This window comes from Herpailurus yagouaroundi, unplaced genomic scaffold (assembly GCF_014898765.1).
Source record: "Herpailurus yagouaroundi ecotype Mexico unplaced genomic scaffold, PumYag 221, whole genome shotgun sequence".
NCBI lineage: Eukaryota > Metazoa > Chordata > Mammalia > Carnivora > Felidae > Herpailurus > Herpailurus yagouaroundi.
This window is the reverse complement of record NW_024412452.1, coordinates 19,098,946-19,125,695: the sequence shown is the minus strand read 5'-3', so window position 1 is coordinate 19,125,695 and position 26,750 is coordinate 19,098,946. Positions and strand designations below refer to the sequence as shown.

Genomic DNA, 26,750 nt, shown 5'->3' with positions numbered 1-26,750 from the left:
CATAAACTACAGTTCCCAGAGGGCGCTGCGGTTGGGAGCTTTTCTTTCTCACATCGCTTGCCCTCCGTAAGTCCGTTCTGCGGTAGAGGTGACCGGATTCGCGGAGGCTCGTCTTGCAGGTGCTGAAACTGTTCGCGTAGTTCCTAATCATGGTGAGTGTGGGCCCCTGCATCCTGCTTACCTTCGACCTTCGCGCCCTTGTGTGGGGTTTCTTGCACTTGAAGGACTTGTTGAGAGAGGGAGGGAGGGGACGGCTGTGCAAAGCACTGTCCTTGGAGGGCTTTAGTAAAGCCTCGAATCCTCTTTTGGGGGCTTTCGCAGTGACCCAGTAATTGGGACGGGGTTGATTTCCACCTAGGGGCTCTTACAAGGACTCCAGAGAAGTTCATCACTGGAGAGGCGCGATCTCAGTCCTGCTGCATGGCGGGGATGCAAAATACGAAGCTGCGGGTTTTCTCCAAAGCACAATTATAGGGCTTGATAAGGATGATATGGGAGGAGGGGTGTTGGATCTTAGCCTCTTTTTCTTCCTTGAGCCCATAGTGTTTTTTAAAGGCTTTTCTCACAAAGCCCTTGAAAGCAGAGAGCCCTTGGTTAAAGATAGTGCTTACCAGGTGCTCCAGATTACAATCGACGTTTTCAAGAGCTGTGTTTCCGCCATATCTAATTTCACAAAATGTTATTTAAAACCTGTTCATTGATCTTTTGTAAAACCAGAAAGTGGTGCAGTGGCGGCATCACTAGCACTGATCTGTGTGTTACGAATTCTAGAGCCACTACTTTTAATATTACACAATGTAACCATCTTGTGAAGGTCTGGGTACCTAGATCACCATATTTTGTCTCTGCTGCAAGGCGGGGGGAGGGGGAGGTGAGGCAACTCTGACGTAGAAATAATCTGCATGCTGTTTGAAGGTGACATTTGACATCAGAAATTTCTTCAGTACTTGTATTTATAGTTGAAGTTGTTCTTCCTCCATTATTTCCGCTGTATTTAAATGAATTGGAATTTTTCCTGAACCCGATAAGCCATATTTTCAATGTAAGGGGATTACTACCTCCTCTACCTTTATAAGGGGCCAGTGGTGACAGCTACTAATTCTTAGTAGCTACTAACTCTTAAATCTCGGTTTCTTACTTATAATTAGTCATTTAAACAATGGTTTGGTCTCTGACCTAATAATCTTAGCAAGAATGCAGGGTACTTAGAGAACATGAGACTTTATAATTTTAGAACTGGATAGGACCTTTTAAATTCATCTTGATAAATCTGCCCTACTTCAAATCTTAAAATTGTGTTCAATGAAACCCAAAGAATTATTTGCTCAAGGTCATACACCGGTGTGCTCCCAAGGGTCTTACAGCTTTTTTCACCTTACCATATTGTGCCGTACAATTACCAAGTTATTTTGAAAATTTATTTTCAGTAGCTGAGGTTCTGGAGGCAGATACAAGTTCATACTGCAGATACAAACTGAAGTATTTTATCAGCATTTATATTACCTGATAGCTTTATTCCCTGCAATTCAGAATATTGGAATTCTAGGATTGGAAGGGAATTTGGAGATTATTTAATCTAATTTTAAAAGGTAGCCTGGTGATTGCACGCTAACAGTGGCAGAGCCTATTTAGGATTCTCGCTCCACCACCACCACCAACCTCCTTATCCCGCCCCTCGCCCCGGTCTCTCTCTCAAAATAAATAAATAAAATAAAAGTAGCCTGATGAGGTTAAGTGATTTTCCCAAAGTCACAGAGAGAATCCTGGGCCCCCATTTCTTAGGTTGTTTTGCTACGCAGTAGATAAAACCAGGCCTCACCCCCAGAAGGTCACCTGGGCACCAGAGAACACAGAGATGTCCATAAGAAAAAATACTCCTGTCGGTTTCCTGAAACTCACAGCAGTCTCACGTGACTCAGTCTTCTTTCCTCCTCAGGAGAGGATGTGAACAATCATTGAGTTTAAAAGGGGCCATCTTTTGCAAGCTGTTCAAAGCAATTTTTTTTAAGTGGGAATTGGGAGTGACAGCAAGAATTAACTGTATGAAGGAATCTAAATGGTAGTTTGTCTTTTATATTACAGAAATAGATGTAAATTAGAAAGAAAAAAAACGAATACATGGGTTTTTCTGTAGAATAACAGAAGGAGCACTTCTATTCAAGCTTGACAACTGAGACATGCACAAGCGTCTGAATCTGCAGGAAGGTCATTAGAGCCCTGCCAAGAGCAAAGACATTCCTTCTTTGGATCTTGGCTGACTGCCCAGATGTCTAAGCAAAGAATAGTAACCTGTCTTCACACTGTAACGTTGTGGAAAGTCAGCAGGAATCTCCCACCCTCCTGCTTTTCAAATGCAGTGTTGCAAAGAGCAAAAAGAACCAAATACACACATCCTTTCCCATTTCATAATCAAACATTCAGACACTTGACTAGGCTTCCTATCCTCTTAACAAGACAGAATTACCTATCTGTGGAAATAATTTGCTCATGGACATAGAAGGGAACTGCTGAGATGGAATTAGTAGTTGTTCACTAGTTGGCCACAACCCCTTCTCTAAGGACTGTGGTCCTGGGAACACTTTATTAGCAGCTAAAATTAATGCCTAAGATTGACTACATTACTGTGTTCTAACCATCTACCAGTAAGCTTTACAGATAGTGATACTCACTTTCCCCTTCATTTCTTATCCTGGCTTGCTTTACACTGAAGTAGCATGTGTTTATACGTTTCTTAACCCTGCACTTTCATTCATTCAACAAATATTTGTTGGACACTATCTGGGCGTGCAAATTTGAGTCAAAGGTGGACCTCTCTCACTGCAAGGGGGTGGTGGTTCACAGTCCAGTAGAGAGTAACAGACATGTAAGTAGAAAAACACAGGGTATAATAGTCCTTAGAGGAAAATTTTATGGTGACAGAGACCTATAATTATAGTATTTGCTACATACTGTTCTTAATGCTTTCCTGTTAATTCCCTCAATCCTTTATAACTACCTTATTTGTTAGGTAGTGCTGTCATTATCTACACTTTACTGTGCGGAAACTGAATACGGAGAGGTTAAGTAACTTGCCGAAAACATACAGCGAATGAGTAGTAAAGTCAGAATTTAAAACCAGAACCTCTGGGTCTAGAGGCTATCTCTGTATTACACGCTGCCACCTTTCTAGCCCTTATTTTAGAAAACTGGGTTATCCTCTTGTTTCCTGCACATGGTTCAATAATGAATTCTCTGGCCTAAAGTAGTACCAAGTACATAATAAAGATTCATTAGTGTATTGTTTAATGAATGAAGTGAGATAACAGTTTATCAGTTGATTTATAAGACCCTATCATTAGAACTAGTGACATAATTTTGCCAACTATAGCTGGCTTTATTGTGGTCAGTAAGTTTCCAACCTTCTCAATGCGAGTATATACGAATAAAATATCTTAAACAAATTTTTAAAGCATGTTAGGTTTGCTTCCAAACAATTCTTTTACATTTCCAGGTTTTCAGTAGTCATTTTACAAGACCCAGCTATTCCTTCAGCAAGTATTTGAGCTCCAGCTACATGCCAGGCATTGTTGTAGGCGGTTGGAATACAAAGTAAATAAAATAGAATAAAATAAAATAAAAACAAAGCCCCTGGCCTTAAGTAGATTGCACGCCTGGGTGGCTTCTGACTTCCACTCAGGTCATGATCTCAGTTTGTGAGTTCAAGCCCCACGTCAGGCTCTTGTGCTGACAGCTTGGAGCCTGCTTCAGATTCTGTGTCTCCCTCTCTGCCCCTCCCCCACTCTCTCTCTCTCTTTCTCTCTCAAAAATAATAAACATTTAAAAAAAAAAAAAAGAGGGGCGTCTGGGTAGCTCAGTCAGTTGAGCTTCCGACTTCAGCTCAGGTCATGGTCTTGCAGGTCATGATGAGTTCAAGCCCCACGTGGGGCTCTGTGCTGACAAACAGCTCAGAGCCTGGAGCCTGCTTCGGATTCTGAATCTCCCTCTCCCTCCCCCTCCCCTGCTCATGCTCTGCCTCTCTCTGTCTCTCAAAAATAAATAAATGTTAAGAAATTAAAAAAAAAAAAGAAGATTGCATTCTAAAGAGAAAGGGGGAATAATTTCTTCCTCTATTCCCCTTTCCTCACCCACTCTACTTCAAGGGAAGAGGAGAAAATGACAATTAACATGTAAAGGCCATATGATAAAAAATAACCGTATACAATTAGTTTTAGTATTCTTTATAAACCTAAAGTCTCTTTGGAAACAGAAGTATGTATTGTAATAAAATTGGTTTATTTGGGGAATTACCGTATTCTGTCTTTTTAGGGGTAGGGAAGGCCTAGGGGAAAAGTTGGTGAAGAGGATGGGGAAGAGACCTAGAAGGTCAAGGAATAACCTTCATAGTTACTCTCCATAGTTTTCTCCTTTTTTCCACTCATACTGTGGTCACATCTTTGGGAAGAAAGCATACATTGTCTGCTATGTACAGACTTGTTTCTCTACAACAGTTGGTACTTCTTTGAGAATTTTTTCCTTTGATTTCTGTGGGTACCAAATTGCTAAGTGCTGCTGACCTTCAGAGGTTAGGGTTGGAAGGTCATCGGACATAGTCTCCTTCTATCCCAAAGACATGACTCACCTGGAAGAGAGAATTCTAAATATAAAGAAATCACAGGCTTCTTTCACCATTCGTTTCAGTGGGCCACTTCTCTCCTGCGGGTAACAATATGGGTGATACAGAAGAAGTCCATTTACCCAGCATTGTCAAGGAAAGGAACAGTTCACCTTGATTAAATGGTTCCATCTAAGTAAATGTATCCACTAAGTTCCAAACATTTTTGTTTAACTCTTTTTAAAAGAAATATTTCTATCTTTTTAATTCTCTGAGCTTTTTTTTTTTTTTTTTTTTTTTTTTTTTTGTGACTCTGGATCATCATTTTGAATATTAGTTATTATTTTTGTCCATATGTCTGTGTTTTGTTCAGGATCTGTTAAGGTCTATAAGGCAACTTCTGTTATAACTATTCTCTCTGTACTTCTCTTTTAAAATTAATTTTCCCTTGGAATCGGGTTGTCAACTGTCACTGTATTATTTTGTTGTTATTTAATACTAAAATTTATTATAATCAAGATGTCATTTTCTTGTTTTTCTTTCTCCTTACATAAAAAATAAAGGCTTAATTTTCCTCCTTCAAGTAGTTAAGTTGAATCATGATTAGTAGTTTCATTAAAATTTTCTGATTCATTGTAAATAGAAAACTTTAGCCACTATTATTCCTCTTCCTGGTGTGAGGGTTCTATTGAACAGATGGGAGTGGGGAGATCTGCATAAGGCTCTAGTGACTACGAGAGTTTATATCACCATATAAGGCACCTCAACATCCTTAGGCCTATTTCAGTGGCAAAATAGCCTTAAAAAGATAGATACGATTTTGTAAGTAAATCCAGGTTTACAGAGGTAAATAACACCACAGAAATAACGCAGCCAAAGGACGGACACATGTTCCAGATTTGGGCATGCTATATTTACTGGACAAGTCTGAAATAAGTTAGTCCTCTACTAAGCCAAATGGTAAGAAACTTTAAAATTTCACAGTAACTTTTGGGGCACCTGGGAGGCTCAGTCGGTTGGGCAGCCGACTTCGGCTCAGGTCACGGTCTCACGGTCATGAACTCGAGCCCCGCGTCAGGCTCTGTGCTGACAGCTTGGAGCCTGGAGCCTGCTTCAGATTCTGTGTCTCCCTCTCTCTCTCTGCCTCTCCCCCATTCGCACTCTATCTCTCTGTGCATTTCAAAAATAAGTAAATGTTAAAAAAATTTTGTAATTTTACAGTAACTTTTAAAGTATGTGCTTGTCTTGTTACAGAGAACATCCTGAACATCTTTAGGATACAACAGCATTTGTAAATAAGATGTTAATTAATGAGTCTCTTTCATTACAGTCTGAACCAATCAGAGTTCTTGTGACTGGAGCAGCTGGTCAAATTGCATATTCACTGCTGTACAGTATTGGAAATGGATCTGTCTTTGGTAAAGACCAGGTAGGTCTTCTACATACCTCAAATCAAAATTAGAACATTGTCAATAAACCCTGTATTTAGTTTCAAAGAAATGTTTAAATGATGAAGGAATGGGTTATCCCAATAAATGTAGTAGGCACACTGCTATGAATGTAAGTGGTATCTTACTAATATGTGCTCTTCCAGGCATTGAAAATGCTTTGTAGATCAGAACTATTCCACATACTGTATCTTGTTGACTGGGTACAGCCAGCAGGTATTAGTCAGTCAGTGGAAGGTTTTTACTAGTAACAGTAACTAGTAGAGTCATGTGGGAGAGAAAGCTACTGAATTAGGACTTCCTTGTTCGCCAGTGGTCTTTAGATACAAAATAGTTGGACAGGCAAATCTGTGTTCCAGTTTAAAGCAGGCACTCCCTATTCCAGCAGGTCTGGTTACACTAAAGTCCGTTTCTAAAGTATTCATCTATTATTTCTCTTCACCCATGGATATCAAGTTCTTCCTTCATGCCAGACACTATACTTAGCTTTTCATGAACTAAAATCAGATATACAGCTATGAACCATAAGAGTGAGCTGTGGCATGTCACTTCAATTTGGCATTTCTTCCCTGTATACTCCTTTAAAATTCAATAGTGGTGATTCCTTTTACTTTGTCTATTAGCACACTGTTGCTGGTTTTCTAGCATTCCTTTTTCTGAAAGTGGGATGATAACCTGACCTCCTAAAATAATTATAACTAATAATGGGAATTATACACATACATACACCAAATAAGCAAAAACTCTGCAGGAGGACTTTTTTGTGACTGAGTGACATAAGCTACACTGACAGATGCTGTCGTTGGCTATTTATTTGGCAGCCTATAATTCTTGTGCTGTTGGATATCACTCCCATGATGGGTGTCCTAGATGGTGTCCTAATGGAACTGCAAGACTGTGCCCTTCCCCTCCTGAAAGGTGAGTTGGGGTGGAGGAGAAAAGGATATTATAGTATTCTATGTCATTCAAAAAAGAGATTTTTAACCAGCCTCTCAATTAGAAACTCTTTCATAAAAGTGTTTTCGGGGGCGCCTGGGTGGCTCAGTCAGTTGAGCGTCCGACTTTGGCTCAGGTCATGATCTCGCGGCTTATGAGTTCGAGCCCCACGTCGGGCTCTGTACTGACAGCTCAGAGCCTGGAGCCTACTTCAGATTCTGTGTTTCCCTCTCACTCTGCCCCTCCCCTGTTCACGCCCTGTCTATCTGTCTCTCTCTCTCTCTCTCAAAAATAAATAAAGATTAAAAAAAATTTTTTTTATATAAAAGTGTTTTTGTATTTTGAGCTACAACTACTTGGTAAGATGTATATCAAGAATAAATAAGGGTAAAAGCAAGAAATAACTCGTGTCGGTTAAAAACTATGCCTTTTTTCCAAGGTGCTTATATATGATTTACCTAACTAAGCATAATATCACACAAGAGTTATACACCTGAGATTGTTTACATTATGTTGTTATTTAAAATCTATTTAACAAGTAATAGCGCCTTTAATGGAGAACTTTTGAACTCTAAGTGATGTCTTCCAAAGCCATATTGCCGTGAGGCTGGAAATTGGTTAGTCCCTCACATAGAGTCTCAACCCACAGCCGTTATCAGATTGAGATATAGCATAAATTGTCCTAATCGTATGCTGCATAGTTTGAAAGCCCATGAGAGTTCTGCTAAGAGCCTTGGAGAATCGTTGAACTGTTGCACAAATGTAAGACAGAAGTCTTTTCATCAAATTTCACAAACGTTTCATTAAAATGTTAGGTCAAGTTGTAAACTAATTTGAATATTTTTCTTTACGTATACTTTATGATCTTTTTCTTTTAGTAAGGATTAACTAATATTCTCCTATAAGTTCACACAGAACAAAATATATGCACACTCAAGAGAAACCATGCTCAGAATTCATATGTCTGTTCAATAGACATTTACTAGAAGGAATACTCTGCTGCCTAAATCATGTGGGTGCATATTGTATAAGAGAGTGCAAACTATTCTTCTGGCTCTCTTTTCTTTTCTTTTCTTTTCTTTTCTTTTCTTTTCTTTTCTTTTCTTTCTTTTCGTTTCGTTTCATTTCTTTTCTTTTCTTTTTTTAAATTGAAGTATAGTTGACACACAACTCACCCTCTTTTTCCAAATCAACTTTATTGCATTGTTGCATTTTTATTCCTTTCTCTGCTGAGTTCCTCTGCTCTGTCTAATGGGTCTAGTTAATAGCTTGTCCCCGATCAGCTGTGAACAGAGAGGGAAAGTTCTGCAAATAAGGATACATGTCACGGAAGAAGATTCCCCCTGACTAAGTAATGTTTCTTTGTATACCTGTTGGGGTCTTTACAGCACCCTTACTGTGACACAAGTTGACCACCGTAAAAATTTACCAGTGACAATGCTGAATCCTGGTTGTCTTAGTCCATCTGGGCTACTATAACAAAAATACCATAGACTGAGTGGCTTACAAACAAAAATAATTCTCAGAGTTCTGGAGGTTAGGAAATCCAAGATTAAGGTACCAGCATGGTCACATTCTGGTGAGAAGCCAATTCCTGGTTCATAGACCACTGTCTTCCTGTGTCCTCGCAAAATGGAAGGGGTGAAGGAGCTCTCTGAGGCTTCTTTTATAAGGACACTAATCTCATTCATAACAGCTGTACCCTTCTAACCTAATCATCTCCCACAAGACCCCCACCTTTTAATACCATCACATTGGGGATTCAGTCTCAACATATGAATTTTGTGGGGGACAAAAACATTTAGTCTGTAGCACTAGTCGTGGCCTTTTTGATACTATCAACAAAGGAGAGTGATGATACATGTTCTTTAATCAAAAAACAAGTGGTGGATGTTTATTGGACTAACATAGTAGAATAGTGGTTGACCTCTGGACCAACCCAGGCTGGAATTATAGCTTCACTGCTTTTTGATGGCAGCTAATTAATCTCTTTAAACCTCTTTGTCTTCATGTATCAAATATTAAAGTTAAATTCAATAAAATAAAATTCATAGTGTTATTCCTGGCACAAAACTCCTCAATAAACATTATTTTGAATGTGTGATTCAGATCTTAGACCTTAAAGTAATTACAACGTAAAAATAGATAAATTAGTTTCTCTTTCATGCTGTGGTAGTGTGAATAACAAATGTTGCTTTGAAACTTATTATTATACCTTGTACAATCTTTGATTATAGAACAAACAGCTATAGAGTTTTTGGATTTGAAACAATTACTGAAATAGGAAAAGCAAAGTAAATGTAATTTACATTTCTGCTGATGTTCTGTTTGTTGACTGTATTGTCTTTCCCTTCTTAGGCCCCTAAAACTTTAAACATTATGATATATAAATGTTAACATTTGCTGCAAAGGGAAAGAAGTACTGGGTAGATGCAATGTGAAAAAGAAGACCTCAGACTTTGGTGTTTCAGTAGCTCTCCATATTTATTGCCATGTTCACAGATGTCATCGCAACAGATAAAGAAGATGTTGCCTTCAAAGACCTGGATGTGGCCATTCTTGTGGGCTCCATGCCAAGAAGGGATGGCATGGAGAGGAAAGATTTACTGAAAGCAAATGTGAAAATCTTCAAATGCCAGGGTGCAGCCTTGGAGAAATATGCCAAGAAGTCAGTTAAGGTGACCATATAGTATTTTATGGGGGTTTTCATTATCAGCATTTAAAATTTGTTTCAGCATTTAAGTGGAGGCAAAATTATTTGCCTCCCCCCCCCCCCAGTTCTGTGCTGTGGTCAGTAAATAGAGAATTTTGCTTGATAAAACTTTTTTTCCCTATAATGTAGAAATTTTTATTTAGAGGTTTTCAAAAATAGTTTGCTCATTACTGTAATATGGAAATTCAGTATTAATTTAGAGACTTCTAGAGAAGGCACAGAACTTTCTGGTGCCTTTTAGCTGTGTGGAAATATTTGTTCAGAATTTGGATTTGTGATTGTAGAGAGAGATGGCTGTAAGTTGCATTCTCAGCAATGAGAGGTGTGTCTTCTAAAATGCTCTGATTTTCTCAGTTCAGAGGAATTTTGATAATGTTTGTCTCTTGAGGAATGGAATTGGTGTAACTTCCTTTTCTCTTTGTGTTCAAGGTACTTTATTTCTAAATTTGCCTTATTATTATAGTAAGACCTCTTTTACCAATTAAATATCAGTTAACTAGAACTTAGTTGTCATAGCTAAAAGGCTTACTGATTAGAGGTTTTATTGATTTTGATAGTTATTCTTCCCTGTCTTGACTTTTTTTTTCCCCCTATCCTGACTTTAAACAAAAGTAAGAGAAAATGTTTAAGATTTTTAAAGTTGCCAATTACAATGTTCTATTATAATAATATACATATATCTGAATTTTTGCTTTCTGTAGAATTCATTTCAAATAGCTTACTTTTATCTTCTATAGTCATTAATAGAAAACAGTAGAAATAAGTTGAGGAGAAATCCATAGGTCTCAAAAAATTACAACGTTGTTTGGACTGCTCCAGGCTGCTTGGAGTTGTGGTACTGCTTCCACGGTAATTAACCCCTCAGCCAAAAGTGTCCTTTTTAGGGAAATACACAGTGACACTGGAGTACTTAGGGGCATTGGGGTATCATGTCTTCAGCTTGCTCTCAAATGGGCCAAAAAAAAGAAAAAAAAAAAGACTAAGGATATAGTGTGTGTGTGTATGTGTGTGTGTGTGTAGAGAGAGAGAGAGGAGAGAGATGGAGCAAGTTGGGGAATCTGGGTAAAAAGGATGTGGGAGGTAGTCTCTGTACTATTCTTGCAGCTTTTTGGTAAGTTTGCATTATTTCCTGGTAAGTATATAATTTTATTAAAGATTTTAATTTTTTTTTTTTTTTAATTTTTTTTTTTTCAACATTTATTTATTTTTGGGACAGAGAGAGACACAGCATGAACGGGGGAGGGGCAGAGAGAGAGGGAGACACAGAATCTGAAACAGGCTCCAGGCTCTGAGCCATCAGCCCAGAGCCCGACGCGGGGCTCGAACTCACGGACCGCGAGATCGTGACCTGGCTGAAGTCGGACACTCAACCGACTGCGCCACCCAGGCGCCCAAATTTTTTTTTTTTAACATTTATGTATTTTTGAGACAGAGAGAGACAGAGTATGAACAGGGGAGGAGCAGAGTGAGAGGGAGACACAGAATCCGAAACAGGCTCCAGGCTCCGAGCTGTCAGCACAGAGCCCGATGCGGGGCTCGAACTCACGGACCGTGAGATCATGACCCGAGCCAAAGTCGGCCACTTAACCGACTGAGCCACCCAGGCGCCCCAAGATTTTAAAAACTTGAATGAAAAAGTCCATGGTGGATTTTTCTGTATATTTTCCTATACTGTATTATAATGCAGTGTATCCTGTACCTCCCCAAATAAAAAAAAAAAAAAGTAGCCTAAAGTGCTTTCTTCTAAGGATTCTTCTCCCTTCTCAGTAGGTATGGATGGGTAGGATTTGGTAATCTGTAATTTAGCAAATCCCAGTTAATTCTTAAGATTAGGCAAGATTGAAAATACTCTCAATTAATAAAGACAAATCATTGTCCTAAAGTGAACTGCTCAAGTAGAATTTCTTTCTTGGATTACTTTTATGGAAGGAAATTTTATGGAAGGAAGGAAAAAAAAAAAAGGAAAATTTTATGAATGAATTGATGTCTTAGAGCCTTGGATTACTTAGGGTTTTGTGTGTGTGTGTGTGTGTGTGGCAATTAGATAAATGATTTGTCTCTGTTTTGGCACAAAACAAAATAGAAAGACATGGACCTCAGGTCTTGGACACTGTCACCTGGACAGCAACTTGTGTACATACTGGTAGCTTTCTTAAAGACACGTTTTGCGTAATTGTACCAAACACTAACAATGGGGTGGAAATACAGTAGAAACTGCGGTGGTAACTTTGCCTATTTTGTTCACACAAACTTGACACAAAGACTACATGTTACACATTCGTCAGTCCTATTCTAAGATAGTTTAGTTAATCAGTATGTGGTCTATAACGGTGCTATGCCTCCTAGGTTATTGTGGTGGGAAACCCAGCCAATACCAACTGCCTGACTGCCTGCAAGTCGGCACCGTCCATCCCCAAGGAGAACTTCAGTTGCTTGACTCGTTTGGATCACAACCGAGCTAAAGCTCAGGTAGGAAAACGCCTTTTAAAATCTTACGAATGTTCAACTTTAAAACCTTTTTCTCTCACTTTTAAAGTAGCTGAAACTTACTTTATTTTATTGTTTTTGTTTAGTAGGAAGCTTTTCTCATTTATTAGGGAGTCTTTAAATCTAGTCTCTTAAGGACGCTGAGCTTCATACTTAATTTTCTCAACTATAGGGGTGCCTGGGTGGCTCAGTAAGCTAAGTGTCTGACTCTTGGTTTCAGCTTGGGTCATGATCTCACGGTTTGTGAGCTCGAGCCCCGCATCAAGCTCTGCGCTAAGAGCGCAGAGCCTGCTTGTGATCTCTCGCTCTCCCTTTCTCTCTGCCCTTTCAATGCTCTCTTGTTCTCTCTTTCAGAATAAATAAACTTAAAAAAATTTTTTGAAAAAAAATTTTCTTCACTATATTTCATTTGCTAACTATATTTAAAATGCTGTTCCTAATGTTCTCTTACTGTAGTAGTTCAAAAATCAGTCATTAGTATAGATAATTAACATGACAATGCATAGTTGATTTTTGTGAGATATATAGAACATTATAGAAAGAAAGATTTCAGTTTTTTGTGTTTTATGTGATTGTTTCCTTTTTCCCTATAGCTAAGCAATCAGATTCAGATTTTTTAATTTTATATCTAATTTTATTTTTTTGTCTTCTTGATATTCTACATTGTTTCCATAAAACTTCTTAATTACCACTTCTTAGCAACTAAATTTTAATTGTTCTCAAGTGCCCTTACCCCTTGGAGTCTTAGATAAATGTGCCAAGGAGTCAGTGACCAGGGTAATAACAGTAGCCTTTTAAAAAAATGAGAAGCCACGGCCAATTATCTGTACTGGTCTCCTAGGCTTTATTGGGTCTAGACAATCCTGGTGCCCTTCAAAAGCCATGACAAAGTTCAGGGTTCTTGGACATAACCTCTTTCCTTTTCCTTAACAAGGAAAAGGAAAATTTCCTTAAAAATTTTCTGACCATGCCTCCTCATAAACAGGTCATCACTGTTAGGTAGTGTATGAATTTAGTCCTTTTTCTTCATTTTTAGAAATTATTTTATGTTAGAGAGCATGAGTGGGGGAGAGGGGCAAAGGGAGAGGGAGGGAGAAATCTTGAGCAGGCTCCACACTCAGCACAGAGCTCAATACAAGGCTCATTCCCATGACCCTGGGATCATGATGACCTTAGCCAAAATCAAGAGTTGGACACTCAACTGACTGAGCCACATAGGCTCCCCGCTGTTTCTTCTAAAGAACGCAACCTTGTTGGGGCATCTGAGTGGCTCAGTCAGTTAAGTGTCCAGCTCTTGATTTCAGTTCAAGTCATGATCTCATGGTTCATGATGAGATCAAGTCCCATGTCAGGTCTGTGCTGACAGCACAGAACCTGCTTGGGATTCATTCTCTCTCTCTCTCTCTCTCTCTCTCTCTCTCTCTCTCTCTCTGCCCCACCCTCGTTCATTCTCTCTCTGTCTCTCTCAAAATGAATAAATAAACATTTTTTTAAAAACAATTTTAGTTTCAAGAAAAGTTTTTGTCAAAAGATGGTGTGAGGTCTAAGTTGAAAAACCACTGCTTTAAACTGAGAATTGATCAACTTTCAGCTTTGGAGTACCTAGCAAGGAAGAAAAGAATTGATACTTGTTAAGCTTCTACCCTAAGCGGAATGGTCTACATGTAATTTATCATTTAATTATTCTAATAACCATATGAGGTATGTTATTATCTGTATTTTACAGATAAGAAACCTGAAGCCCAGAGAGGTCAGGGATCCTGCCACCTAGATTCATCTGAGTCCAAACCCCTAGGTGTGTTCTTACGTAGCAGGGTCAGGTGACCTAAGTCCACTCTTACTAGTTCTGTGACCTTGAGAAAGTATATTTAAGGTATGAAATGTGATAATAATTCTGTCTATCTCAGAGGGAAGCTATGTGGATTAAATAAGATCTACATTAAGCCCTTATCATGGTACCTGTCACATAGTAAAACTAAATAAAAGTGGGTTGCTCTTACTATTAATGATTTGTAGTTAGTAGTAGTAAGAAGGATATAACCAAAAGTTGAGAAGAGCCATACCTCATATACATCTCCTTGAATATTCAATTAATTTAGAAGGCCATCTGATAACAAGCTTAAATTGCAAATATTTCCTGTGAGGCTTTAGGCTGTGAGCTGTCTTCTTCCTTACTTTTTAGCTAGAATCTGGTGGGTGGAAGGAACGGGAGTTAGTTTGAATGAGTGGAGACATTTGGGTACTACGAAACATTGTTGAATTTCTTGGCTCTGGATTGCAAGATGGTTACCTACATGCAACAGGGAAAAAGGTAAGGACCCTGACAAACTTGGTTTTCTGCTGTTTGAACTGAGGCCTTGGTGGAGGCAGACACTGGAAAATTCTGCTTACAGAGGTACTATTAAGTGACACTTTGTCCCAGTGCCTGAAACCCTTTTCCCTGTAGGGGCAAAAGTCTAATGAGGAAAGAGAAAAAAAGCAGTCTTGTTAGACTTTAACTTTTGGCACATGTTCCAGCATGTCAGTCTGACACAGTGAGAGCTTGTAGGAAGTTTTTGAAAAAGCAGTTTCTTTCTCCCATAGAAGTTGTTAATCCAGTGAGAAAAATAACAAATGCAAAGATATTTCATACATGAATGTTGCTAGTCTTAACGTAGTTCATTTTGGAAATCAGGGCCTAGATACCTAGTGACTGTCTAACACCTGCAGAATCCCCCTGTGTATTTGCAAACCAGAGCTGCATATGTATGCTGACAGGGTAATTTGCCAGTACAACTAGTTAGCTGGTACCAGGGGGAAGAAATTTACTGGGGCTGGAGAATCAGTCCAAAACTGTTTAACAGGTCTACATGGCAGACATGACAGCATGTAATGGAGCAAGGAAGTGCAATCCTGGATACACGTGAATTTAGACTTGCTCTGACACGAATGAAATTTAGAAGCTACATCTGCAAAGTATTGGCCTTTGCTGTCCAGACAGAAATGGATTAACTCAGTAAATTAAAAAAAAAAAAAAAAAAAAAAAGAGGAAGTAGGCAAAGGACAAAAGAAGGAAGGAGCTTCCTGGAGGGAGGAGAGGCCTGGAAGCAGTTTGTCTTCACCGTACCCTGGAGCAGTTAAGGCTGGCATTCAGCAAAGGTATAGGTTCTTAGTTCTTGGTAACAGACATCTTAGGCTGCTTGCCCTGGGTAAATTTTCCCTTTTCTCTATGATAACTACTAAATACAAGTAAGAGCAATTCTTCCCAAGTCCAGGAAGGTCATAGCACAGAAAATGGTACTCATTGTACCTCATACCACTAAGCAGATCAGTAGCTGGATTCTCTAGAAACAAGCTATCCAACTACTTTGTGAAGACTGATGTGCTTTAATAGTCCTAATACTTGCAGAACTCTAGATGAAGCAGGGTTTAGATGAGAAGTGATTTAAATGTCAGAAACAAAATTGTAAGTTAATTTTTAAAAATCATCTGATTATGGGAATGCAAACTGGTACAGCCACTCTGGAAGACAGTGTGGAGGTTCCTCAAAAAATTAAAAATAGATCTACCCTAGGACCCAGCAATAGCACTGCTAGGAATTTACCCAAGGGATACAGGAGTGCTGATGCATAGGGGCACTTGCACCCCAGTGTTTATAGCAGCACTTTCAACAAAGCCAAACTATGGAAAGAGCCTCAATGTCCATCAACTAATGAATGGATAAAGAGATTGTGGTTTATATACACAATGGAATACTACTTGGCAATGAGAAAGAATGAAACATGGCCTTTTGTAGCAACGTGGATGGAACTGGAAAGTGTTATGCTAAGTGAAATAAGTCATACAGAGAAAGACAGATACCATATGTTTTCACTCTTATGTGGATCCTGAGAAACTTAACAGAAGAACATGGGGGAGGACAAGGGGGAAAAAAAAGTTACAGAGAGGGAGGGAGGCAAACCATAAGAGACTCTTAAAAACTGAGAATAAATTCAGAGTTGATGGGGGGTGGTAGGGAGGGGAAAGTGGGTGATGGGCATTGGGGTGGGTACCCGTTGGGATGAGCACTGGGTGTTGTATGGAAACCAATTTGACAATAAATTTCATATTAAAAAAAAATCCTCCAATTACTGTAGGATTTAATTTTTTTAATGTTTATTTTTGAGACACAGAGCACTAGTGGGGGAGGGACAGGGAGGAAGGGAGACAGTCCAAAGCAGGCTCAGCACTGTCAGTGCAAAGCCTGAGCCATGAGAGATCACAACCTGAGCCAAAATCAGACACCCAACCGACTGAGCCATCCATGCGTCCCTAACTATTGTAGGATTTAAGAAACAAGTCTCAATTTTAAGGGTTATAGTGAACAATTTGATTTTTATTTGCTGGAATAAATTAGGGTAAAGATGAATCAAGTCATTGCAAGCATTTTAGGTATTGGCCTTGTCCATTAGTGTCCTTTTTGGTTGGTTGGTTGGTTGGTTGGTTGGTCGGTCGGTCGGTCGGTCGGTCGGTCGGTTGGTCTATTGCTTTTTACTCTTTATTTTGGAATATAGACTAAGAAGTTAGAAAAATAGTACAGAGAATCCCTGTACTTTTTTCTACTGTTTAATGCCTTTAAGACCCATCCAAGTTGTTGCCTGTATCAATAGTTTACTCCTTTTTATTATTTGTGCAGTTATTCCCATTTATTTCATTATACGGAAGGACCACCATTTCTAACCATTCTTGAAGGACTTTGGGGTTGTTTCCAATTTGGGGCTATCCTTATTGTTTTTAAATCTTCTTAAATTATCAGAGTGTATATCCTTTGGATGGAGTGCTTTTATTGATGTATGCAAAAGCTGTGAACTCTGGCACAGCTATTTTTCTCTCCCATTCTACTGGCAATATGAACGAAAGAGAAATCACCCACAGTGTTACCCTAACACATTCAGTTCTTAAAAATTTTTTCCCAAAACATTCCCTTCTGGTCCATCATAATTCTGCTGTCTTAATTAAGAACAAATTATACATGTAACTAACCATAATTTCTTTTTGCAAATTATCTTATCAGGCAATAACAAAATAAGTGAACTGATTTTGTTTATTTAAATCTTTCAAAACATAACTTTTTTTTTCCAAGTTTGTTTATTTATTTATTTATTTATTTATTTATTTATTTATTTATTTATTTTGAGAGAGAGAAAGTGCAAGCCGGGGAGGGGCAGAGAGAGAAGGAGAGAGAGAATCCCAAGCAGGCTCTGCACTGTCAGTGCAGAGCCCAACGTGGGGCTTGAACCCATGAACTGTGAGATCATGATCTGAGCTGAGGTTGGATGCTAACTGATTGAGCCACCCAGGTGCCCCAAACATAACTTTCTAACCCTTTGTGTGGCTACATAGTATAATTGATAGTCATGTGACTATAAGGCATGCAGGATCCTAGAGTACTTTTTTTTTTAAGTTTTTTGGTTTTTTTTAAGTAATCTCTACATTCAGCATGGAGCGCCTACTCATGACCCCAAGATAAGAGTCGCATGCTCCCCCAACCGAGCCAGCGAGATGTCCCCTCAAGTGCTTTTTGAACCTACAATGAGAAATTGTTAGTTTTGGTATCATTTTAGAGACATTTAGAGTCTTTCCTTTGGTTCCCTGTTCTATAAACTGAGGACAGTCATACTTTTGGTAATCTGAATCCCTTCCCACTCCAAAATTTCATAGGATTATTTGAAATTTAGCTAATTCATTTTTATGATATATAATAAAAATTTCCCCTAAATGTGGAGAAAATCCCATATTCTAACCTGATTCTCAGAAGTGCTGAGGAGACATCTCTAAGTATTAACAACAAAGCAAAGGTCACATTTATATATTCAAACCATATTAATCTCTTGCTGGTGTTTTATATTTGATAAACCCACTATACTGATAAGTCAGGCACAAACTGAGGTGCTCTTTGCTCTCAAATAGTCTACTTTGTAATCTTTTGGGTTCACATTTTGTTTATACAGTTGAGCTTTAGGAAATAACCAAGCAGTAAATTATTATAATAATAATTAACACTATATTATTTTACAAATCAATATAACTTGTGTGTTTTCTTGAAGTTTCAGAGGCTTTTTATTTTAAGGGTTTGTCAGGCACAATTTGAAATAAAAAGCATTTGTCTAAGTAATGTGTTTGTTTTCTATTTCACTAGATTGCTCTTAAACTTGGTGTGACTTCTGATGATGTAAAGAATGTCATTATCTGGGGAAACCATTCCTCAACTCAGTATCCAGATGTCAGCCATGCCAAGGTGAAACTGCATGGAAAGGAAGTTGGTGTTTACGATGCTCTGAAAGATGACAGCTGGCTCAAAGGAGAATTCATCACAGTAAGAAAAATCTCTTAACAGCCATGCATAAAGAACTGTAGAGAAACACACCACATTGCTGATCTGAGTGTCTCTCCAAGGGATGGGGGTGGAGTGGTTCTCAAGGAGAGCAGGCCTTTCACAGTTGCTCTGGTGACTACATACTGTCTTTGCAGGTCATACACAGCCAATCTTGATCCAGTCAGATCTCATCTGTTGTGTGGCAGTCAAGATTGATTGCTAAAATGAGAAAAAACTAAAGTTCCCTCCAGTCATCCAGTTCATCTTTATAACAAGATCCATTTCTTTATATGGAATGTAGTAAACTCTGTGTGGATTTGTAGTTTCCTTTTTTCAGAAAGACTGGTGCTTATAATTCAGATAGATTGGTAAGGCCCACACCAGGTAGTTGAATGATTTTGGAGGGGAAGACATTAAACTATGATTGCAGTCTTTCATCCCAGGATTAGCTCAGAATTGATAAAAACTCTGCTCTCATGATCAAGTAATACTGTCTCTGCCTGTCCCCAACCAGACTGTGCAGCAGCGTGGTGCTGCTGTCATCAAGGCTCGAAAGCTGTCCAGCGCAATGTCTGCTGCAAAAGCCATCTGTGACCATGTCAGAGACATCTGGTTTGGAACCCCAGAGGTGAGGACTCCATGATCTGTACAGGCCGCTCTTTCATTTTTGGCCTCTGATGTTGTGCTGTGAAAAGAACATAACCTTGCAGTCAGGAAGGTTAGGTTTATATCCCAGCTCAGCTGCCTACTGGCTGAAAAATCTTGGGAAAGTTACTTAAACTTTGTGAACCATTTGATTATCTTTTACATGGCATTTCTCACAGGGTTGTTAAGGGTTAGATGAGATGATATATGGAAAACACCTAGCACACCTGGCGACTGTGACTTTTTTCCTAAAACGTATATTAAGGCCATAGCTTCCTCATTTAGAAAATGAGAATTCAGTTTCTCTGGACTGCTTCTCACAAGGATTGGAGGAGTGGAATGAGATAATAACACATGGAAGTTAACCTGTCATGGAAGTGCCTGGTGATGCTTCCTTATACAGTATTGAAGTCAGGCACATAGTAAGAAAGCATTACCTGGTTTAGTTTTGTTAATTCATGTTCATTTGCTTGTGTGAACTAATTCCTAAGCACCATGAGAATATACAACGTTGATTATTGTTTTTAGGGAGAATTTGTGTCCATGGGCATTATCTCTGATGGCAACCCCTATGGTATTCCTGATGATCTGCTGTACTCATTCCCTGTTACAATCAAGGTATCGTATTTTAGGGTTATTTCTCTCTGTTCCCTTCTGGGAGAGTAGTTACATATTTTTATTAATATTGGTATGTTAGTCTAGAAAGTTGTTCTTTTTCTAAGTTAGACATTTTTCTCAACTTTAAAATTGTATGAAGCACAACGTCAGGGTACTAAAAGATTAAAATTAATCTGGAAAGCAAGATTCACCTCTTGTCACTAGATGTACTTTGTTATTATGCCTCTAATATTGGATACCTACCAATAGTATCTTATTTTTATTATGACCATATGAAAGTCATTAGTTTTTTTTTTTAACGTTTGCTAATTAAATCCTCATTTAAAGATTTTTTTTCTAGATTCAATGAGTTTTAAATCCAAGTGTTGAATTTTTACCAGAATTATATGTTAGTTAAGATCTGGATTTTGATTTGCTTCTTTAGAATCAGACTTTAAAAACAGATACTCCTGTAGCGTAAAGTTCAATCTGAGTTGTTGCTTGCTGGAAGATCAGTTCTCATTTAATTGTAAATCTTTTATTTGCAATTATTTTCAAACAGAACAAGACCTGGAAGGTTGTTGAAGGTCTCACTATTAATGATTTCTCTCGTGAGAAGATGGATCTAACTGCAAAGGAACTGGCAGAAGAAAAAGAAACTGCTTTTGAATTTCTCTCTTCTGCCTGACTAGACAATCATTTTGATGTTACTAAAAGCTCCAGAGCTGAAGAATCTAAATGTCGTCTTTGACTCTCGTAACCAAATAACAATAATGCTATACTTAAATTACTTGCGAAAAAACAACACATTTGAAAGATTGTGTGCTTCTTGGTATAAATTTGTGACAGTTTATCATCATGCTGTTAGTGCTGCATTCTAAATAAAATATATATTCAAATGAAGACGACTCAGACTCTAATTTCCAGCTAACATTTCATTTCTGTTCAGAAAACAAACTTGCACGTGTCCCAGTTTAGTACTGTGATTTCTTTTTTAACCAGAGAAAAGCAGTAAAGATGGAAAATGTTACAAAATAAAGCATAATTCTCTTCTCATAAACAGGATAGGAAAATCCATCTTGTGATAATGAATCAGTCTACTGTAGAATATATTTTTAAACATCCCTACATTAGACTATTAAACACTTACATATTTTAAATCTTAAAGGTTAGTTCATGCACTGTAGATAATTTGATTTTAACATTATCTGTTAAATAGGTTGCAAAAATAGTGTTAACAGTTTAATGCCTTTGGGTGAAATTAGAACAATCATTTTCGTGATGGAATGAAGAGGTAATAAATCTTCCCTTGATGTATTACCTTATAGCAGATAAGGAATAATTTACATTTCATAACTGCTAAGTGCCACAGAAATGTATGCTAGTGGGAATGTCCTCAGTCTAAGCTTCTTACTAGAAACAGTGCTATTCAAAAAAATTAGTCTTTTTTTCCAAAATTCATAAGGACCAGAGACCTCACTTTCCATTCTTATACTTAATTCATTGTACATAATAGATAATATAAATCTCTCAGGGCCTAATCTAGTGTTCTTCATGGGTGCTCAAATACCTAGTTGGATCTATTAAATAAAACTGTATCATCTTGTATTTTATATATAGAAAAGAGAAAAAAAGCAAGCAAGTGCAAAGTGCTTTTGGAACTGTTACCAATTACGGGCTCCTGGGTGGTGGCTTAGTTGGTTAAGTGTCCCAACTTTTGATTTCAGCTCAGGTCATGATCCCATGATTTGTGAGTCTGGGCTCTGCACTGGCAATGTGGAGCCTGCTTGGGATTCTGTCTGTCTATAAATAAATAAACATTTTTTAAAAAGAACTTCTTAATCAGATGCATAAAAATTTCATATGAATTATTTTAATTTTATATATAAGAAGTGTGAATGTATACCAGTTATTAAATTATTCTCAGTTCCAAACACACCCTTCTATACTCTGCTTATGACACTGGATCTGGAACTCTGCAAATATTTCTTTACCAGCTGCTCCTTGAGTTAAAAACTGCTGAAAGGGCCGCCTGGGTGGCGCAGTTGGTTAAGCGTCCGACTTCAGCCAGGTCACGATCTCGCGGTCCGGGAGTTGGAGCCCCGCGTCAGGCTCTGGGCTGATGGCTCAGAGCCTGGAGCCTGTTTCCGATTCTGTGTCTCCCTCTCTCTCTGCCCCTCCCCCGTTCATGCTCTGTCTCTCTCTGTCCCAAAAATAAATAAAACGTTGAAAAAAAAAATGAAAAAAAAAAAACAAAACAAAACTGCTGAGAAAGGGTAGTAGAGGGAGACCAGCAGGTCTCCAGGTGGAAGGAACATAATCTTGCTCCTCCCTTTTGGCTTCTTTTATCTTTACCTTCACTCCATTTGATACATAAGCCAGAAAAGAAAACAAACAAGGCACACTTGTCTTTAGAAGTGCAATTACGGGGCACCTGGGTGGCTCAGTTGGTTAAGCATCCGACTCTTGATCTCAGCTCAGGCCTTGATCTCAGGCTCCTGAGTTTAAGCCCTGCGTTGGGCTCCACACTAGGCATGGAGCTTACTTCAAAGGTAAGTAAGTAAAGGGGCACCTGGGTGGCTCTGTCAGTTAAGCATCTGACTTTGGCTCAAGTCATGATCTCACGGTTTGTGAGCTCAAGCCCCATGTCCAGCTCTGCTGACAGCTCAGAGCTTGCTTTGGATTATGTGTCCCTCTCTCTTTCTCCCACTTGTGCTCTGCCTCTCAAAAATAAACATTAAAAAAAATTTTTTTTGTAATAAGTAAATTAATTGGGCATGAAGACAAAATTTAATGCATTTTTTTAAATGTCATATGAAGAAAGAATGTATAAAAGTTGTAAGAGCTAGAACACATGATAGAACTGAAAGACCTAAAATTAAATTAATTCAATAATGTGTTCACCTCTATTTTGTCATCCATTTTGGATAAACTGGCCTATTGATTCTGTAAATTAACCTCAACAACTCCTTAAAATCAGGGGTCACGTAAACAAATGAAGTGGTCATAAGGCTTTGGAGAGATCTGGTAGATTACTTATAGCAATAATTTCTCACCAATTTCTCACTTCTCACAAGCAAAAGTGCTTCTGTACTTTTGAAGCATGGCTTTGTGTTTGAATAGTCACAATTTGAAGCTGATCATCACCTCTGTATGCCATTTCTTTATGTTATTCACCTCTCTCACCCTAAGAGAATAAAGCACTTTTTTGTCTCCTCTTAATGAACAGTCCAGGCCCAGGAAATTGTGCCCTTAAGAAGTGTGTGATAATTTGTGAAAGGCTCAGGCCTTTCAGAGCATTTTACTAGAACTTGAGGAAAGGACACATGGGTGGAATTACAGGGCAAAAGACCTTACATTTTAAACCAATAAAGCTGGATTCAAAAACTTTCCAGGAAAGACACAATCTGAATAAAATAAACCTTAGGAGAGAATTGGCCTTTGCAGATCATGACCCTGGTAATGTTTTCTAAACAACAGAGAAGGATGGCCAGCAACAGCTTTTTCAAAAAAATAAAAGGTTTTGGCTTTTTTTTTTGTTTAATTGCATGAAAGCATAAAGAAGGGCAGGTGCAAAAACTCTATCCTGCTACCAGTTAAATCATATTTCATATAAAAGTAATAGATACTTGTCAGAAAATTAGTGAAATGACATTAAATGAAAACCAAAGCCCCTTACTTCTCTCACACATAAACACTCTTTTTTTTTTTAATTTTTTAAAAATGTTTTTATTTATCTTTGAGACAGAGACAGAGCATGAGCAGAGAAGGGGCAGAGAGAGGGGGAGACACAGAATCTGAAGCAGGCTCCAGCTCTGAGCTGTCAGCACAGAGCCCGACGTGGGGCTCGAACTCACACACTGCGAGATGATGACCTGAGCCGAAGTCGGACGCTCAACCAACTGAGCCACCCAGGCGCCCCTAAACGCTCTTGAAAAGAGGGTGTTTTTCTGTTGTTGTTTTTTGTTTTTAATATTCCAGGAAGAAAAAAATACAAACACATAGATTTATTTTGAGATTTTTTTTTTGAGCGAAGAGCTATATAGTGAAAAGAAACTGTACTCACTTATCTCCTACCCACCTAAAGCCCATTTTTGTCTCCTTGTCTAAAGTACAGAAATATTCAATGCATAATCCAAGTATATATGTGGGTATACATTTATCTTTCCCTTTTCTGTTCATAAATTATACTAAATACACTATTCTGTGCTTTGGTTTTTTTCCCTCAATAATATATTTTAGAGCTACATAGATAAGAGCTGCCTCATTCATTTGAACAGCTGTGTAGTATTCCATTAAATGAATATATCAACGCTAATGTAGTCATTCACCTTTTGATGAACTTCTAGATTCTTTGCAGTTTTTTACTACTGTAAAGATGCTGCATTATTTTTGTAAATAGGTTACTTCACATTCAAGTATATATGTGGGATAAATTCTTGAAAGCATGGTGGATTTTTTTTAACACTGTTGAATCTGATTTATTGTAAAGTTTATTTATTTTGAGAGAGAGAGCGCACATGCACAAGTGGGGGAGGGGCAGAGAGAACTGAAGAGAGAATCCCAAGCAGGCACCATGCTGTCGACATTGGGCTCCAACCCACGAACCATGAGATCATGACCTAAGCCAAAATCAGGTGTCAGACGCTTAACCAGGTAAGCTACCCAGGTGCTCTGTGTCTGATTTATTTTAAATTTTTTTTTTAACGTTTATTTATTTTTGAGACAGAGAGAGACAGAACATGAATGGGGGAGGGGCAGAGAGAGAGGGAGACACAGAATCGGAAGCAGGCTCCAGGCTCTGAGCCATCAGCCCAGAGCCTGACGCGGGGCTCGAACTCACGGGCTGTGAGATCGTGACCTGAGCCGAAGTCGGACGTTTAGCCAACTGAGCCACCCAGGCGCCCCTGATTTATTTTAAAAGCAATAGCTTCTGGGTCCTATAGTTACATATTTAATAATAGTACATTCTAACTGGTTTTCTTCTAAACTCTTTTTTTTTTTAACAAGACCTTGATTAAGCCAGCCATAATGTTTCTCAAGGAATGTTGGCCAGGGACAAAGTCTATTAGAAGTTACCCTTTTAGTATATAAACTTAAGAATTTCACTATGAAAACCAAAAGACAGCAGAAATAGGTTGGAAGGAAGAAATCGGAATAAGAACCCATGATGGCTTTTAAACAACCTTAACAAAACATGAAACCTAGCCATGTTTTGGTTTCTGAATATTGATTGGTTACTATGAGGGTTACTGACTCAGCAGAAATACAGTGTAAGCTTTGAGGTATTTTCCTATTAATGTCACCTAATTGGTGACTGGTACTTTTGTGGGTTGTATTGACAGTATTAGCCATCCTGAGTTTTCATAAGATTAGTAATACCTACCACACAGGATTAAATTAGATAATGTTCATATTGGTTGTTGACACTCAGTAGGGGGCAAATAAATGTTATTTCTCTTCACTACGTACACTGTGCTTAGTGATAGAAGGAAATCACTTGCTCCATTGCTGAGGTACCAGACTAATCTAGAAAATTGTATAGGTTTGATTTCTTTTTAACATGAAAAAGAAAGACTACCATGCAAATCTGAGTCCTTTATATATCCTATATAGCTTATAATAAGAAATCTCAAAGAAAAATAATTTTAAGATTCCAGTGGCTTTATTGGCCACTAATGTTGCCAATGATGTTGATTAGTGGACAGTTTTGCCTAGCATGACTGGAAAGAGGCCATATTACTCTACTACCTTCCTCTAGTATTACACTGCAAGTATTGTAGAATTACATAAACACAGCATCCTATGCATAAAAGAAAAAAAATTATTATAAAGAAAAAAGTAAATGTAAATAAGGATTGTAGTGATAATGTGAAAAGAGCTAAATAAAATTACAATCTGTAGAAGGATTTTAAAACGGAAACCTTTGGGATTAGTAAAATACCTTTGCATTTATTTTCTTAAGGGATTTTTAAAGTCTAAGTATTTTTTTGTTTGTAAAAAACAAAATGCCTTTCTCCAACATAGCCAAAAGTGAAAGTATAGCTTGTTTAAATGGAAAAAAACAAGTTTAGAAATGAATGCAAACCAGGAGCTTTTGCCATGTCTCTGCTCTGCTGACAGGTCATTTAGCTCAGAGCTGAGCTCTCACAATTAGCACCTCACCAGGGAAGAAATTTTTAAGAACTCTCAACTAAGCCATTTATGACACAGAATAAATTCTTGCACATTACTCTAGGGGGAAAAAATCTACTTTGGCCATGCTCTTGCAATCCCAAGAGCTAATAGTTAACTATTTTTAATATAACTGTTGGAGTGATAAGGTAGACCAGCTGCCTTTCAACTCAGCTATCAAACTCAAATTTTTTGCAGATTTACCTTTAAATTTAAAGGTGGATTGAAATTAAGAATAAAATGATTACATTGTACTTTCAGATGAAATCATGACCTCATACCTTCATTTCATATGTACATACATACATTTTGTACATACACACAAAATTTGTACATACATACAAATTTCATTCCAACCTTTTACTAGGAAAATACAAACAAATATCTTGAAACCCCATGGCTTTTAGGCTAGGCAACATGGAAACAAAAAAGAAAGGTGATTTGTTAAAATTCTTTCTCTGTACTGTTTGTTTTCCCTTATGGTTGTTTCATTTATTTAAAAAAAAATGCATTTTGCATTTCAACTACTAAATCCTTGAGGATTAAGACAGATTTAAATGAAAGAGGAGCTTATGTAAATACAACCACCTTTGAGTTGGAAATAGAAACAATTTTCTTTTCTGCTCAGATACCAACGTCCTGTTGAGAAGAAGATTCTCCAAAATGCTCAAGCAAGTGCTTAGAATGAAAACTCAGCCAGCATGGAATAGAGAACTGGGAAGGTGGGGAGCATACTTTATTTTCGGGGGGGGGGGGGGGGGCCTGATTATTTGAACTTAATCCCTTAAGGGGGGGGGCACAATCTGCAACTTAGGTAGAAATGGA

At 38.1% G+C, this 26,750-nt stretch overlaps 1 protein-coding gene across 1 annotated transcript; it reads left to right on the top strand.

Annotated features, from left to right (window-relative positions):
* Window positions 1-74: 74 nt before the first annotated feature.
* Window positions 75-20,646, top strand: MDH1 (malate dehydrogenase 1). The gene is made up of 9 exons (XM_040458285.1): window positions 75-152; window positions 5,922-6,020; window positions 6,861-6,957; window positions 9,478-9,653; window positions 12,035-12,157; window positions 18,333-18,509; window positions 19,024-19,137; window positions 19,683-19,772; window positions 20,314-20,646. Exons 1-9 carry the CDS (start codon window positions 150-152, stop codon window positions 20,437-20,439), a joined length of 1,005 nt encoding a protein of 334 aa, XP_040314219.1. The 5' UTR covers window positions 75-149; the 3' UTR covers window positions 20,440-20,646.
* Window positions 20,647-26,750: the final 6,104 nt, after the last annotated feature.

Coding starts and splice junctions, on each gene's coding strand:
- MDH1 (XM_040458285.1), top strand. Junction 9,654..12,034: donor ATGCCAAGAAGTCAGTTAAG/GTGACCATATAG, acceptor TATGCCTCCTAG/GTTATTGTGGTGGGAAACCC. Junction 18,510..19,023: donor TCAAAGGAGAATTCATCACA/GTAAGAAAAATC, acceptor GTCCCCAACCAG/ACTGTGCAGCAGCGTGGTGC.